This window comes from Heterodontus francisci, chromosome 10 (genome assembly GCF_036365525.1).
Source record: "Heterodontus francisci isolate sHetFra1 chromosome 10, sHetFra1.hap1, whole genome shotgun sequence".
NCBI classification, from domain to species: Eukaryota; Metazoa; Chordata; class Chondrichthyes; order Heterodontiformes; family Heterodontidae; genus Heterodontus; species Heterodontus francisci.
The window spans coordinates 118,145,661-118,164,005 of NC_090380.1; the positions used below are offsets into that span (position 1 = coordinate 118,145,661).

At 44.2% G+C, this 18,345-nt stretch overlaps 1 protein-coding gene across 4 annotated transcripts in view; it reads right to left on the reverse strand.

Annotated features, from left to right (window-relative positions):
* gbe1b (glucan (1,4-alpha-), branching enzyme 1b) overlaps nt 1–18,345 on the reverse strand; it is a 666,883-nt gene that overhangs the window by 15,749 nt on the left and 632,789 nt on the right. The window contains exons 16-17 of one of the 4 annotated variants that reach the window (XM_068041299.1): nt 7,236–7,286; nt 4,168–4,212 (exon numbers count right to left, since the gene is read on the reverse strand). The exons of 1 other annotated variant lie outside the window; for it this stretch is intronic. In XM_068041299.1, the coding sequence (XP_067897400.1) occupies nt 4,168–4,212; nt 7,236–7,286 (96 nt within the window). Of the gene's footprint in view, nt 1–4,167; nt 4,213–7,235; nt 7,287–15,920; nt 16,362–18,345 lie in introns of those variants that run through there. 2 more of the 4 variants (XM_068041300.1, XM_068041302.1) reach the window with 2 other exon arrangements.

The window sequence follows — 18,345 nt, forward strand, 5'->3', positions numbered from 1 at the left end:
AATTTTTTTTCACCCAGAGGGTGGTTGGAATCTGGAACGCACTGCCTGAAGAGGTGGTAGAGGCAGGAACCCTCACAACATTTAAGAAGTATTTAGATGAGCACTTGAAACGCCATAGCATACAAGGCTACGGGCCAAGTGCTGGAAAATGGGATTCGAATGCTTATGTTGATGGTGCTTGATGGCCGGCACAGACATGATGGGCCGAAGGGCCTGTTTCTGTGCTGTATAACTCTATGACTCTATTACAAAGCATAGTGGGAATCTGGAACTCTTCCCGCTAAAAAAAATACACTCGAGGCGAGGGGTCAAATGAAAATTTCAAAACGGAGATTGATAGATTTTTGTTAGGTAAGGATATTAAAGGGCCAAGGCAGATGGAGTTAAGACACAGATCAGCCGTGATCTAATTGAATGGCAGAAACAGGCTTGAGGGGCTGAATGGCCTCCTCCCATTTATACGCTACAACACTGGATTACGCCAATCATTGGCCGATCTTGATTGCAAAGACTGCTCCATGATTAAACCTGCCCAAAAGCACCAATTTGAGTCACCAGCGACTAGGATTCTAAACAGAGACTGAGCCAACAAACAGGCTGCATTCAGAAAGCTGGATAAATTTGTCACAAGGACATTGTTTTTTAGTTGTCATTGCTAACAGTTCTCCCTTGTCCTTCTTCCCTTCAAATTTGCCATCATCAGTCCTCTCCTCAAAAAACCAAGCCTCGACCCCTCCATCCTTGCAAACTACTGCCCCATCTGCAACTTCCCCTTCCTCTCCAAAGTCCTTGAACATGTTGTTGCCTCCCAAATCCGTGCTGAAGGGATTCAGACTTCCACCCCTGCCACAGTACTGAAACAGCTCTTATTAAAGTCACAAATGACATCCTATGTGACTGTGACAAAGGTAAACTTTCCCTCTTCGTCCTTCTCGGCTTGTCTGCAGCCTTTGACACAGTTGACCACACCATCCTCCTCCACTGCCTCACCACCGTTGTCCAGCTGGGTGGGACTGCATTCACCTGGTCCCATTTTTATCTAACCAGTCGTAGCCAGAGGGTATCACTTGCAATGGCTTCTCTTCCTGCTCTTGCACTGTTACCTCTGGCGTCCCCAGGGATCTATGCTTAGCTCCCTCCTATTTCTCATCTACATGCTGTTTCTCACTGACATCATCCGAAAGCACAGCATTAGGGTTCACGTGTTCACTGACCACATCCAACTCTACCTCACCACCATCTCCCTTGACACCTCCATTGTCTCTAAATTATTAGACTGCTTGTCCGGCATCCACTACTGGATGAGCAGAAATTTCCTCCAACTAAATACGGGGAAGACTGAAGCCATTTTCTTCATTTCCTGCCACAAACTCTGCTCACTCGCCACCAACTCCATCCGTCTCCATGGCAACTGTCTGAGGTTGAACCAGACTGTTCCCAACCTTGGTGCTGACCCCGAGATGAGTTTCCAATCACATATTCGTGTTATCACTAAGACCGGCTATTTCCACTTCTGTAAAGTCACTCAACTCTGCCCTGCCTCAGCTCATCAGCTGCTGAAACCCTCATCCATGCCTTTGTTACCTCTAGAACTGACTATTCCAATGCACTCTTGGCTGGTCTCCCACATTATACTCACCATAAGAAAGGGCTGAAGCATTTGCGACGATCTTCAGCCAGAAGTACCGAGTGGATGATTCATCTCGGCCTACTCCTGAGGTCCCCAGCATCGTAGATGCCAACCTTCAGTCAATTCGATTCACTCCACGTGATATCAAGTAGCGGCTGAAGGCACTGGATACTGCAAAGGCTATGAGTCCTGCCAACATCCCAGCTGTAGTTCTGAAGACTTGTGCTCAAGAACTAGCTGCGCCCTGAGCCAGGCTGTTCCAGTACAGCTGCAACACTGGCATTACTCAACAATGTGGAAAATTGCGTAGGTCTGTACTTTCCATAAAAAGCAGGACAAATCCAATCTGGCTAATTACCGCCCCATCAGTCTACTCTCGATTGTCAGCAAAGTAACGGAAGGTGTCATCGACAGTGCTATCAAGTACCACTTAAACAGCAACAACCTGCTCACTGATGCTCAGTTTGGGTTCCGCCAGGGCCACTTGGCTCCTGACCTCATTACAGCCTAGGTCCAAACATGAAAAAAAGAGATGAACTCAACAAGTGAGGTGAGAGTGATTGCCCTGGATATCAAGGCAGCATTTGACCGAGTGTGGCATCAAGGAGCCTCTGGCCAAATTGAAGTCAATGGAAATCAGGGGGAAAACTCTCTACTGGTTGAAGTCATACCTAGCACAAAGGAAGATGGTTGTGGTTGTTGGAGGTCAATCATCTGAGCCCCAGGACATTGCTGCAGGAGTTCCACAGGGCACTGTCCTAGGCCCAACCATCTTCAGCAATGACCATCCCTCCATCATAAGGTCAGAACTGGGGATGTTTGCTGATGAGTGTACGATGTTCAATACCATTCGCAATTCTTCAATTACTGAAGCAGGCTGTGTCCATATGCAGCAAAACCTAGACAACATCCAGGTTTGGGCTGATAAGTGGTAAGTAACATTCGCGCCACATAAGTGCCAGGCAATGACCATCTCCAGTGAGACAGAATCTAACCATGTCCCCTTGATGTTCAATGGCATTACCATCGCTGAATCCCCCACTATCAACATTCTAGGGGTTACCATTGACCAGAAACTGAATTGGAGCAGCCATATAAATGCTGTGGCTACAAGAATAGGTCAGAGGCTGGGAATTCTGTGGCAAGTAACTCATCTCCTGAATTTCCAAAGCCTGTCCATCAACTACAAGGCACAAGTTATGAGTGTGACTCCAACAACACTCGGGAAGTTCAACACCATTCAGGACAAAGCAGCCCACTTGATAGACACCCCATCCATCACTGATGCACAGTGGCAGCAGTATGTACCATCGACAAGATGAACTGCAGCAACTCACCACGCATCCTTGGACAGAACCTTCCAAATCCGTGACCTCTTCCACCTAGAAGGACAAGGGCAGCCGACGTGTGGGAACACCACCACCTGCAAGTTCCCCTCCAAGTCACACACCATCCTGATTTGGAACTATAATCGCTGTTCCTTCACTATCGCTAGGTCAAGATCCTGGAACTCCCTCTCAAATAGCACCTTGCGTGTACCCGCACAAGTTAAGACTGTAGCAGTTCAAGAAGGCAGCTTGCCACCACCTTATCAATTGGTTCTGTTTGAACGAGTGTACAGAATGACAGAAGCTCATTCCTCCCCCAAGGGACGATGTTGCCCGGGCTTGAAAGTTGCAGCTATGAGGAAAGATTGGATTGGCTAGGGTTGTTTTCCTTAGGACAGAGGAGACTGAGGGGTGACTGGAGGTGTACAAAATTATGAGGGGCCTAGATAGAGTAGACAGGAAGGACCTGTTTCCCCTGGCGGGGAGGTCAGTTACCAGGGGGCACAGATTTAAGGTGATTGGTAGAAGGATTAGAGGGGACATGAGGAGAAACCTTTTCACCCAGAGGGTGGTGGGTGTCTGGAATTCACTGTCCAGATTGGTGGTGGAGGCAGAGACCCTCAAGGTGGGATTAGATTGGGCGGCTAGTTTTTTCAGCTGGCGCAAACACAATGGGCTGAATGGCCTCCTTCTGTGCCATAACATTTCTATGGTTGTGTGCGCAATTTTCATTGTACTGAATCTTTGTAACTCATTGGCATTTTCTGAGGGAGACGAGTGAATGCAAACTGTGGTAATACTGACAAGTCCTATACGCATAAAGCTTTCTATGGAAACAAGAGCTCTCACACAAACGAATGCTCTGCATACAATCCTTTTCCACACTTAAACAATGTCCTCTCCTGACAATTGAAATCTTAACGACTGAGATCAACAGATTTATGTTGGGTAAGGGGTATCAAGGGATATGGAGCAAAGGCAGATAAATGTAGCTGAGCTACAGATTAGCCATGATCTGATTGAATGACAGTTTAAGCTTGAGGAACTGAATGGCCTCCTCCTGTTCCTACGTTCAGATCTATCTGGCCAATAGCAGGAATTAGTCTCAGACCAAGGCTTCCCAGGTGTTGAGCCCTTGTCCAATTGCTCTGTTTGTTCTAGCTCCTCCTCAGGCAGGGACTGAGCTCTTCTGCCCCCATTCATCCTTACCTTCAGGTAATTTTCACAATAGTGCAAAGCTCCATAACTCACGAGCTGGGAAAGGAATAAAAAGGAAGAAATAATGCAATGGGGGAAGGGGTGGTGAAAAGCACATAGCAGGAAACCAGAAGTGAGGAAAAAAATTAATGATTAACACAAAGTTAGCAGCAAGGCATAGCATGAAATAAGTTTACATAATACTTAGAACTGAACACAAGTAAGGAAGGCAGGAGTTGAAAACTGTTGGGGAACAGGGAAAGGGCATGAATTTTAAATTATACTAATAAATAAACCCAGATAGTTTGAAATTAACTTTAAAAAAAAAACACGATTTATACTAAAATTAAGCAGTGCACTTCAGTTGAATCAATCCCAAGTTGAAACTCAGTCTCTTGCTAAAATAGGTGTCACTAGGTGGCAGAGTAACATAACTTGAGAGGTGAGTAAAGGCACAAAGTTGTCCTTCTGCAGTCTGCATGCAATCTTTTCCATCGCAAACTCCGCCAACTCAAGTTGGGAATATTTCGGAGGATTTATCACATGACCTCACACCTTGATCTGCCTCACCCACTACATTCCCGCCATTGGTCTGTCCTCCCATCTTCCCACAGCCAACTGAAAATGGCACACACTCTTTTAACCACTCCCCCACCATCTTGATATTTTTATAACCAATAAATGGAAGTGTTCAAAAAAAAAAAATATATAATTCTGTTTGGTTCCCTGCCGATTTTTCTCCCGGGCCTTGCTCACAGCAGTTCTCATGAAGACTAATCATTGTGGAGATTCCAGAACAAACCCTGTAGGGGTTTGTATCCTGACCTCCACCCCATCTAATTAATCTCCGAGAGACCGTTTCTGCCCATTTCCCCTTCAAAAGTGGACCAAACAAAACTTCAGAATATCTCACAGGTAACTCAGCTTCAGTAACAAGACATAGTGGCGCAGTGGTTAGCACTGCAGCCTCACAGCTCCAGCGACCCGGGTTCAATTCTGGGTACTGCCTGTGTGGAGTTTGCAAGTTCTCCCTGTGTCTGCGTGGGTTTCCTCCGGGTGCTCCGGTTTCCTCCCACATGCCAAAGACTTGCTGGCTGAAAGATTAATTGGCCATTATAAATTGCCCCTAGTATAGGTAGGTGGTAGGGAAATATAGGGACAGGTGGGGATGTGGTAGGAATATGGAATTAGTGTAGGATTAGTATAAATGGGTGGTTAATGGTCGGCACAGACTCGGTGGGCCGAAGGGCCTGTTTCAGTGCTGTATCTCTAAACTAAACTAAAACTAAACATACCAGGTCATTCTTTAGAACTGGTCTGATGCGTACATATCAGGAAGGTCTCGATTTGCCTTCATGGCCCACAGACTGAGTGACCTTTGAAGGTGGCAGGACTTATTGAAAGAGCTGTTGGTAAGGCATATGGGATCTTGGGCTTCATAAATAGAGACATTGAGTACAAAAGCAGGGAAGTTCTGCTGCATCTTTATAAAGCTCTGGTTAGATCCCAACTAGAGTACTGCGTTCCAGTTCTGGTCACCACACTTTAGGAAGGATGCGAGGGTCCTTGAGTGGGTGCGAAGATTTATCAGAATGATTCCAGGGATAGAGGATTTTAGTTACAAGGTTAGATTGGAAAAGCTAGGTTTGTTTTTAGAGCAAGGAGATTGAGGGCAGTTTTGATAGACGTGTACGAGATTATGACAGGCTTAGATAAGTCAGACAAGGAAAAACTGTTCCCATTAACTAATGGTACAAGGACTAGGGGACAGAGATTGAAGGTTTTGGGCAAGAGGTGCAGGAGAAATATGGGGAAGAACTTTTTTTACACAGCGAGTGGTAATGACCTGGAACTCGCTGTCCACAAGGGTGGTGGAAGCGGAGACAATCAATTACTTCAAAAAGAAACTGGATGGCCAGGAAATAGACTTGCAGGGCTATGGGGATTGAGCGGGGGAGTGGCACTGATTGAGTAGCTCCATGGAGAGCTGGCACGGACTTGATGGGCAGACTGGCCTCCTTCTGTGCCGTAAATGACTCTACGACTTTGAGCACGATCTTACATTTTTATTTCAGATTTCCAGCATTTGCAGTTCTTCCATCTTATTTCCAGAATATTCCAACCATACCTTATTAGCGTTGCCAACTGCCCTGGAGTCTCCAGAAATTAAAGATTTCTCTCCAGGACTGGATATAAGGCCATTCATAATAAAACCGTGTGTCTTTTTTCACTTTCTTTGAACACTATTTCTTAGTTCTAAAAGTATTGGAAATGGAGGGAACAGTCTGTTCACTTTCCATTTGGTTGTGGGAAGGCAGGGGCATGAGTTTGGACATGTCAGGCAACCAATGGTAGGAGTGTGGAACAGTTGGTGGCAGGAGGTCCTGTGACCTCCTGGAATACATCCAATCATAGTTGGCAACTGCACACGTTAAGCAGACCCTGTGTACAGCACTTGCTGATCAGAAACTAGTTTGCTGTACATAATGACCCATCTCTCCGTGACAACAAGCAGCAGTCAAAACCCTGGGACTTCACTGGATGATGAACAGGCACTTTTACTGACTTTTTCTCTCCTCCGACTGGCACCATAACTCTGACCCCAGTCCCCACCATTCCTTGCTTCTGACATTCCACATCTCTCACCCCTGTCCATTTCAGATGCCTCAAAGTCACCTTGTTGTCACTGCAGGTTAACCCTTCCTAGCTGTCCCAAGGTACTCCTTCACAACTTAAAAGGGTATGGGGAAAGGGCAGGTGTGTCCTTTAGGGAATGAAACAATGAGGATCAGGGAGAAAGTTCTCCTCTGTCTGGTGGGATATGGGGAGAAGGTGGGTAGGTGGGATTGAGAGATATGGGAGGTAGGTGGGATTGAGGGATAGAGTGAGAAGGTGGTTAGGTGGGAATAATCTACCAAAAAGACATATTTGTTAGGCTCTATGACCTTTTCATATTGCTGAATATTTTAGTCTTCAAACATGTATCCAGCTTCTTCCATTGTCCTGGTCTTGCCCTCCCAGCACTCTAGCAATCAAGCACTCCAACATCCCTTCCAATGATTGCCCAGTCCCAGGCTTACCTCAAAAGCATGGGCCCTCCTCTGGGAAAAGTCAAAGTCATCACTGGGGAACTGAGGAAGGAAAAGAAAAAGGGGGAAGAAATAAAGGAACAGGAAAGAGGAACAAACAGCAGGGAAAAGTGCAAAGAATGGTGTGGAAACAGTTAACAAATGGAAAATAAAGTTAAGACATGCTATGAAGAAAAGAAAACCACACAAATCAGTGTTGTCACTAGGGCTTATTTAACACACAATGCAAATAGAAGAAATCTCACTTTTATTACTTTATGTTTAATAATGCTTTCTTGATACTCAATGTGCAGTGGCACATGAAGGGTTACACAGTAAAGCCCCATACCCACCAGTACTGTACCCCAGTGTTATACAGTGACAGGGCTGTACCCACCAGTACTGTATCCCATTGTACAGTGACAGAGTTGTATCCATCAGTATTGTACCCATGTTATATAGTGGCATACCTGTCCTCACCAGCACTGCACCTCAGTATTATACAGTGATAGATCTGCCCTCACCAGCACTGTACCTCAGCATTATACAGCTCAAAATGTTCTCTCCAGACACAATCTGAGCTTAGATGGCTGCTGAAAATTTCAGGTCTCGATGCACCCGTTGCTAGAATCCTAGTGACAACACTTTGTCTGAGTCAGGAGGACAGGTGAAATGAGAAATAAAATGATGGGTTCAGAAAAGGACTTAGGAAGGTAAGTTTTATATCAAATAGTGTTAACAGGAATTGTTAATGGTGAGACTGGGAATAAAGGATTAATTGGAGTATATGGTCAGGTGAAGCAGTTCCAAAGGGAATAAAATGAATCCAGCAAAAAAGGGGGAAATCAATTGTGTATGTGAGAGGTGGGTTCGTGAGGGGTATGTGCGTGTGAGGGGTGGGTGCGTGTGAGGGGTGGGTGCGTGAGGGGTGGGTGCGTGAGGGGTGGGTGCGTGAGGGGTGGGTGCGTGAGGGGTGGGTGCGTGAGGGGTGGGTGCGTGAGGGGTATGTGTGTGAGAGGGGTCTGGGAGGTGTATGTGGGAGACGGGGTGCGTGGGGGACAGGGTGCGTGAGAGACGGGATGGGTTGCGTGGGTGACGGGATATGTCAGAGGGGTGAGGGTGGGGTGTATGCAAGTGTGGGTGCAAGTGTGAAGTATGTGTGAGTGAGAGCACGTGTAACTCTATGATTGTGTGTGTGAAGTGTGGGTGTCTGAAGTTGGTGTGTGCGTGTCCAAGTGTCATGTGTGCATGCGCATGTGTTGTGTATACAGGGTAGAATTTCTGCAGGGAATCTCCTGCCAATACTGGGGGAAACACGCTTACATTAATTCCCTCAGGTTTCTTAGCATCTCCCAATGACATTACAAACTGGAGTTTAGGAGAATCCCCACAGAACGTGTACATGCAATATGCATATGTGGGTGTGCGGTGTGCACGTGGTGTGTGTATGTGCAAGTGCTGTATGTGTGTCTATGTGTACGTACAATGTGTGTGCACCAAAAATACACACTGTTTCTCATCTCTGACTAAATGCTCACTCTTAATTTAATGATGATCTTGAATTGACATCATACTCGATGTAGGTGTCAGCTGGGAATCCTTTCTCTCCCGACATAACAATACACTGTCGATGATCGATGCAGGCACCATTACTTCCCTTCTTATCTGACAGCACTGATTACAGAATTTGTGATTCTGAACATTAGTTGAGTGCTGCGAAGAATAGTACAGATCATTTTCTAAAGGTGCTTCCATACTCAAAACAGCAGATGTGTGGGTCATTCTCAGCTGTCCACAGTCCAGAAGTCTGGAAGTGTGAGCGATAATTCTGCCATTATGGCGGGAAACTACACACCGCCCCATTTTACTCTCCAACAGAAATAGGCCTGCATTCAAAATGAGGTGAAACAGACAACACAGGTAACTACAAACCCATTAGTCTTAATTTCCAGTCCATGTAAAATATTGGAAATCGATTATCAGTAGTAAACTTGAGGATTATCTATACAACAATAACTTAGTTAACAGTGGTCAGCACAGATTCAGAAGAGGATGATCCTGCCTGCCCAATGTTCCTCCACTTCTCTGAAGAACTGACAACCCAAGTGGACATCAGGGGAGGCCCTAGATTTCCAAAAAGGTTTTTGATAAAGTTCCAGAAGAAAGTCTTTGAATTAAATTCAAAGCTCTGAGAGGAATGGCAAACAGTGAGGATGATACAAACCGCCTGCAACAGGACATAATTAGGCGAGCAGAATGGGCAGACAGGTGGCAGATGGAATTTAATACAGACAAGTGTAAGGTGATGCATTTTGACAGAAGGGATAAGGTGAGGAAATATAGACTTCCTGGCGCAGTTCTAAAGAGTCTGCAGGAACAGAGGGATTGGGGGGTGCATGTACCTCAATCTTTGAAAGTGGCAGGACATATTGAGAAAATGATTAGCAAAGCATATGGGATCTTGGGCTTCATAAATAGAGGCATAGAGTACAAAGTCAGGGAAGTTATGCTGCATCTTTATAAAGCTCTGCTAAGGCCCCCACTAGAGTACTGCATCCAGTTCTGGTCACCATACCTTAGGAAGGAAATGAGGGTCCTTAACAGGGTGCAGAATGGTTCCAAGGATGAGGGGATTTTAGCTACAAGGTTAGGTTGGAAAGCTGGAGTTGTTTTCCCTGGAGCAAAAGAGATTGAGGGGGTATTTGACAGAGGTGTACGAGATTATGACAGGCTTCGATAAATTAGATAAGGAAAAACTGTTCCCATTAACTGATGGTACAAGGACTAGGGGACACAGGTTGAAGGTTTTGGACAAGAGATGCAGGGAAATGTGAGGGAGAATTTTTTTTTTTTAAACACAGCAGGTGGTAATGACCTGGAACGCGCTGCCCACGAGGGTGGTGGAAGCCAAAGAGAAAATCAATGATTTCAAAAGGAAATTGGATGGGCACTTCAAGGAAATAAACTTGCAGGGCTACGGGGATCGAGCAGGGGAGTGGGACTGACTGGACTGCTCCATGGAGAGCCAACATGGACTTGATGGGCTGAATGGCCTCCTTCTATGTCGTAAATGATTATATGGCTCTATGACTCTATGTGAGGTTTCTGGGCAAACCTGTGAGAACAACTGCCCATTAAAGGAATTACATCAGGTTTGGGGGAGGGTGGTGGTGGGGAGAAGAGGGTCTGTTAGTGTTTGTGTTGAGACCTTAACTATTTCTAAACTAGTGCAAGTAGGTGGATTCAGAAACTCAATGAAGAGTGATCAAATTTGCAGAATATACCAATTGAAGAGGAACAGTGGAATCAGAGCAGACAGCTCTGAAATGACAGAATGACTTGGACAAAATCTGCAAGTTGGCTGAACAATGGCAGAGGCTACTTAATTTGAATAAGCACGAAGTACCACAAATTGGATGGAAAACGAGACAATGCAGGATGACGAAAAAGTCAAGGATGAAGTTAAATGAGACTGAGGATGTCTTAGTAGACTCAACATATCTAATTACTACACAGCAATCAACAAAAGCCAATAGGATGTTTAACCACATGGCCAAAACAGTAAGATACAAATCAGGGTGATCAAGCCATACAGGGCTCTGGTCAGATCACACATTAAACACCATCTCTGATTCTAATCATCAAGAAACAAAGGAGGCTTTTGAGCACTGAAGGCCTCCTGCTATGCTGGAAGATTGTATAATTCTACTAAGAGCAGAAGGAGTGGAACTAATTGGATAGCTCTAAGAGCCAGCACAGGCATAGTGGGCCAAATGGCCTCATTCTATGATGTAAGATTCTTTAACTCTAAGAGCCTCGAGGTTAATGCCTAGTACCAGTAGTTGATCTACATTGGCTCTCCCCCAACCCATGACCCAATTCTAAAATTCTCATCTTTGTGATCAAATGGCCTCGCCCCTCCCTAAATCTGTAACCTCCTCTGGCCCTACAAATGTCAGAGATGTTTGCGCTCCAATTCTGGATTCCTGTGCATTCCTGAATTTAATTGCTCTTCCATTGGCAGCTGTGCTTCAGCTGTCTAGGCCCTAAGCTCTGGAATTGCCTCCCTCAACCTCTCCGCCTCACTATCTCTCTTTCCTTCTTTAAGATGCTCCAGAAAACCTAGCTCTTTGACCAATCTTTTGGTCACTGGAACTAATGTCTCTTTATATGGCTTGATGCCAAATTTTATTTGATAACACTCCGATGAAGTGCCTTGGGAAATCTTACTATGCTGAAGGTGCTATATAAATGCAAGTTGTTGTTGAATACTGGAGAAACCTAGGCAATTTTTCAGCTTGGGAAACGGGAGTCTGAGAGATCACCTTACAGAGGTGTGCCAGTTTGTAAAGGCTGTAGAACTAGGCAGACAGACAGACTAACCAGGTAAAGGTAATTTTTGTACTGCTGTCAGAAAATTATTTTTCACACAATGAATGAGAATTGTTTTGAAATTGACTCCCAGATAGCATGGAGACAAAATCCTGAAATCATTTATGAAATAATTGGATACTCCTAGGGGGATTCTGTAGGATCTCTTTGAACCGGATGGGTAATTCCTTGTGAAAAGTGGAAGTGCAGCACATGGAGGCTGCGTTCCTGAAACAGAAGATGCAAAGAGCAACGTCATTGATACTGAAAAGGCCATTCAATTCAGCAGACACACCCGCACACAAACACAGACACAGACATGCACATGTACATGTACGTACACACACCAAGTCAGCCGAGTACTTGCTCAACAAATGAAAGTGTACAGCTTGCTATACTTCTGTTGTGGGTAAGGCAGCCTGAATGTAAACTGCAACCTCACCCAGGTAAAAGGTTACAAAGCAATAGTTATAATGGTGTAATTTAGCTATCCTAATATAGACTGGGATGGTAATAATGTAAAGGGCAGAGAGTTAATGAAGGAGAATTTTCTACATTATGTTTCCAGTCCAATGAGAAAGGTGGCATTGCTTGATCTGGTTCTGTGGAATGAAGTGAGTCAAGTAAATCAAGTGTCAGTGGGGGAGCATTTAGGGAACAATGATCATAGTATAAGGTTTAGGTTAGCTATGGGAAAGAAGAAGAAGAAATCTGGAGTAAAAATAATTAATTAGAGGAGGGCCAATTTCAATGGGGTGAGAATGAATCTGGCTCATGTAATTTGAAATCAAAGATTGGCAAGTAAAGTTGTAATGGAAAAATGAACTGCCTTTAGTTTAGTTTAGTTTAGAGATACAGCACTGAAACAGGCCCTTCGGCCCACCGAGTCTGTGCCGACCATCAACCACCCATTTATACTAATCCTACACTAATCCCATATTCCTACCACATCCCCACCTGTCCCTATATTTCCCTACCTATACTAGGGGCAATTTATAATGGCCAATTTACCTACCAACCTGCAAGTCTTTTGGCTTGTGGGAGGAAACCGGAGCACCCGGAGAAAACCCACGCAGACACAGGGAGAACTTGCAAACTCCACACAGGCAGTACCCAGAATTGAGCCTGGGTCGCTGGAGCTGTGAGGCTGCAGTGCTAACCACTGCGCCACTGTGCCGCCCATAGAGGAGATAGTTCGAGTACAGTCGAAGTACATTCCCATGAGGGGGAAACAGGGCAACCAAAGCCTGAGCTCCCTGGATGACGAAAGAGATAGACACTAAGAGGATGCAGAAAAAGGGCATGTATGACTGATAATGCAAGTGAGAACTAGGCTGAATATAGAAATATAGGGAAATGAAGAAAGAAATAAGACAAGCAAAGAGAGAGTATGAGAAGAGACTGACAGGGAATCCAAAAATCTTCTATAGGAATATAAATAGTAAAAGGGTGATAAAAGGAGGAGTGGGGCTGATTAGGGACCAGAAAGGGGATTTATGCAATCGAGGCAGAGGGCATAGCTGAGGCACTAAATGAGTATGTTGCATCTGTCTTTATCAAAAAAGATGATACTGTCCACAGTCATCGTGAAAAAGGAGGTAGTTGAGACGCTGGATGGACTAAAAATTGATGAAAAGGATGTATTAGAAAGGCAGGCTGTACTTAAAGTTGATAAGTTACCAGGACCAGATGAGATGCATCCAATGATACGAAGGTAAGGGTGGAAATTGCAGAGACACTGGCCATAATCTCCCAATCCTCCTTAGAAGCAGGGGTGGTGCTAGAGGACTGCAGAATTGCAAATGTTACATTCTTTTTTTGAACAAGAGTGTAAGGATAAACCCAGCAACTACAGGCCAGTCAGTTTAGCCTGAGTGTGGGAAAGCTTTTAGAAATGATAATCTGAGACAAAATTAACAGGCATTTGGACAAGCGTGGATTAATTAAGGGCAAATCACATTTAACTAACTTCATTGAGTTTTTTGATAATGTAACAAAGGGTTGATGAGGATAATGCAGTTGATGTGTTATACATGGACTTGCAAAAGGCATTTGATAAAATGCCACATAAGAAGTTGTGAACAAAGTTAAAACCCATGGAATAAAAGGGACTGGGCAGAAGGGATACAAAGTTGGCTGAGTAACAGGAAACAGAGAGTAGTGGTGAACAGTTGTTTTTCAGACTGGAAGAAGGTACAGAGGGGGATCCCCAGGGGTCGGTATTAGACCTCTGCTTTTCTTGATCTACATTAATGACCTAAACTTGGGTGTACAGGGCATAATTCCAAAATTTGCAGAAGGCACAAAACTTGCAAGAATTGTGAATTGTGAAGAGGAGGATAGTAATAGACTTTCAAGAGGACATAGACAGGCTGGTGGAATGGGCGGACACATGGCAGATGAAATTTAATGCAGGGAAGTATGAAGTGATACATTTTGGGAGGAAGAACGAGGAGAGGCAATATAAAATAAAGGGTAAAATTCTAAAAGGGGATCAGGAACAGAGGGACCTGGGGGTATATGTGCACAAAATTGTTGAAGGTGGCAGGGCAGGTTGTGAAAGTGGTCAATAAGACATAGGGGATCCTGGGCTTTATAAATAGAGGCATTGAGTTAAAAAGCAAGGAACCTTTACAAAACACTGGTTCAACCTTAACTGGAGAATTGTGTCAAATTCTGGGCTCGGCACTTTCGGAAGGATATAAAGGCTTTAGAGAAGGTGCAAAAAAGATTTACGACAACAGTTCCAGGAATGAGGGACTTCAGTTACGCGGACACTTCTATCATGAGGGGTTTGGACAGAGTAGATAAAGAGAAACAATTCCCATTGGCGGAAGGGTCGAGAACCAGTCACTGATTTAAGATGAATGGCAAAAGAACTAAAGGAAATACTTTTTTTTAAACGCAGCGAGTGGTTTGGATCTGGAATGCACTGCCTGAGGGTGTGGTGGAGGCAGATTCAATCATGCCTTTCTAAAAGGAATTGGATAATTATCTGAAGAGAAAGCATTTGCAGGGCTACAGGGAAAGGGCAGGGAGGGGGACTAGCCGAGTGCTCTTGCAGAGAGCTGGTATGGACATGATGAGCTGAATGGCCTCCTTTTGTGCTTACCCATTCTATGATTCTATGAAAGCAGTATCAAGCTGGAAAGCTGTTGAATACAAAAGGTGGGCTTACAACAAGGAATGACAGCAACTGAAATAAGTCAATGCTAGATGTCGGCATTATAGATCATATCTGCAGCATGGGGACTCTCAATCCTTAGATGTCTAACTTCAAACATAGAATATGTTACAGCAAATAAACAGATACGCATACGGATGAAGGGTCTGTAAGCAAAATCTATTGACTTGATCATTACACCAATTCAAAGACACCCAGAGATCACTATATACAAACAAGACGATTTCAGTCTGTAAAGCTACTTTTTTACAGTAATACAAAAGTAAAATGCTGCCGATGCTGAAAATCTGAAATAAAAACAAAAAAGTGCTGGAAATACTCAGCAGGTCTGGCAGCATCTGAGGAGAGAGAAACAGAGTTAACGTTTCAGGTCAGTGACCTTTCATCAGAACTTTTTTACAAGTTGGTTTTGCTCACAAAACTGGCTTCAGATTTACTGTCTGCTTTCTAAATGCTCTATTTCCCTTTTATAAGTTGGCAAGGGACAGAGTAGAAAAAACTAAAAATAAAAAAAAGGGAGAGAAAATTTCAGGAATCAGCAGGTGCTCTCACCTCAGATGGAGGCTTGGTGCAGGCTGTGGGATTGAACAAACGTTGTTCAAAGCCAACACTAGAAGCCTGGGCTCACAAAGTTCTTCCAGTACAACAATTTGCATTACCTAGCAACTTTAATTTAGTAAAACGTCATAAGGCGCTTCACAGGAGCATTATCAGACAAAAATATGATCGAGATACATACAAAGAGGTAAGTTTTAACAAGCAGAAAGGTTTCGGAGAGGGTTTTCCAGAGCTTAGGGCCTCAGCAGCTGAAGGTACAGCCTCCATGGGGGAAGTGATGAAAATTGGGAATGCTCAAGGGGCCAGAATTGGAGGAGAACAGAGATCTTAGACGGTTATAGCGCTGGAGGGGCTTACAGAGCAAGGACAGTATGAAAATCTTTCTCAATTTCAGGATTGGTGCTGAGAATGGCACGGGTGGGGAAATACTGTGTGTTATAGCTAAGATTAAATAGACACAGATGTAAGCACAGAACAATATTTGTGAATAAAAAGCAGACTATTGACCACAGTCAAACACTGTTGTCTCACTGCAATACAAAAATGTTGGTCGGTTTGACAAGATTTCTAAAGGTTCTGCCAAAACCGTTAGTACTTTCAGCTTCATCCGGATCACAGAAACCCAGATTTTTCCATTGAGAAAACAGACACAAACCTATGGGGGAAAAAAAAGCCAGTGGAACAACAGGAGTCTTTTAACAAGAAAGATGAGCCACCATAAGACTGCAATGTCGACACGACATGACCCAAACCCGACATGGATCTTTCTGAACACACATTCAGGGTCATGCAAGCACGCCAGCAAACTCCAATGTCCAATCCCTGCTACCACACCAGTGTAGATAATTCCTGGAGCAGGGCTCAAAAGCACAACTTTCTGACTCAGGGGCAAGAGTGTTACAGCTGGGCCAAGCCAATATCTATCCTCCTTTCAGTTGACTTTGGCTGATTTCTGACCACTGAATATGTAGCAATGAGGTCAGTGGCAGTTGTCACGCAGCATTTCTTAGTGTTGTGCTCAGGTGCTGTGAAAATAAATTACTGCCATGAACAATGTAAGGAAGCAAGAATTTGCATTTCGATACTGCCTCCACAGCCTTAGCACTTAACAGCTGATCAATTTCTTTTGAATTTGAATTGCTGTTGTTTAATGGCAAACACAGCAGCCAATTTACACACAGTAGCAAACGAGATAAATGACCTTGAATTGTTCTAACACTGAGCAGGCTATTCAGTCCAACATGTCCATTCTTCTCAATGAGACTCAGCACCTTCATGACAAGACAGAAGGTTAAAAAAAGAATCATAGAATGGCATAGCACAGGAGACTGCCATTTGGCCCACTGTGCCTGTGCCAGCTCTTTGGTAAAGCTATCCAATTATTCCCACTCTCCTGCTCTTTCCCCGTAGTCCTGTTAGAATAGAATAAAAGGAAAAGTGATTTTTTCCCTTCCTATTCCTTCAATTGTTTTCTTCTTTTAGTGTTATAATGTATGGATCTCGCCCCAAACCATTATTACTGAAATACACAAAGGTCGCATAACATTACAGAGAATCTGTATATGTAGCCAGTAGCTGATCCATAGTTATAATTACCAGTTGTCCTCTAACAGCTTACAGCTTAAAGTTCAAGGTACTCTCATCAACACCCATAAAATGTAAAATCTAGAACTGGAATAATAAAAGTTCCAGGGCTATATTTAATCATATCCTGGAAAGGTTTATTAGGTGAGGGCTCTAGTCAGGCTCCCCATTAAATGTCCTTATTAAGCAAATCCTTTATTTTCCCTGATGTAAAACGAAACAAAAATCTATTAAAAAGCTTGTTAAAACATGGCCATATGGCACACCTCATCAAGAAACGAGCAAGGCTGTAAATTACTGTGCAACCACCGTAGCCATTTACATTGTTTCCTGGTGTTTAAAGGAAAAGAAAGAACTTGCATTAATATAGTGCCTTTCATGACCTCGGGGTGTCCTGAAGCACTTTACTGACAATGAAGTGCTTTTTGAAGTATAGTCATTGTTGTCCTGCAGAAAACATGACAGCCAATTTTTGCACAGAAAGCTCCCACAAACAGCAGTGCAAAATTGATCAGATCACCCGTGATGTTGGTTGAGGGATACATTTTGGCAGAGAATTGAGCACATAATCTAGGCTGACGTTCCCAATGCAGTACTGATGGAGGGCTGCACTGTCGCAAGTGCTGCCTTTCAGATCAGACATTAAATCGAGGCTCCGTCTGCCCTCTCAGATAAAAGATCCCACAGCTGCTGTTTCGAAGACGGGAAGGGGAGTTCGACTTGGTGTCCTATGCCAATATTTATCTCTCAGCCAACATCATTAAAATGATTACCTGGTCATTATCATATTGCTGTTTGCGGGATCTTTCTGTGTGCAAATTGGCCGCCATGTTTCCTACACTGCAAGTGACTACAGTTCCAAAGTACTTCACTGGGTGTAAAACATTTTGGGATGTCCTGAAGTCATGAAAAGTGCGATATAAATGCAAATTCTTTCTTCAAATCGACATCTGACTTTCTGATGATCAATGAAGATCGTCCCTCATGGTTGATGATAACTAGGTACGCCTGGGCCTGTAGGGTTAGTTGATGGTATTTTGGCGACTGTGCTAGTTGTTGATCTCCTTCAGTTTCTTGGTCCACCTTTGCTGTATCCTAAGATCCTCCCAAGGTGTTTATGATGATTAAAGGATTCGATAGGGTTCTTATTTGTCCATGGGATGTGGGTGTCGCTGACTAGGCCAGCATTTATTGCCCATCCCTAACTGTCCTTGAGAACGGATGGACCACCCGGCATTGGGTCAAAATCCTGGAACTCCCTTCCTAACAGCACTGTGGGTGTACCTACCCCACAAGGACTGCAGCAGTTCAAGAAGGCAGCTCACCACCACCTTCTCAAGGGCAATTAGGGATGGGCAATAAATGCTGGCCTGGCCAGCGACGCCCAAATCCCATGAATGAATAAAAAAAAAAGGTGATGGTGAG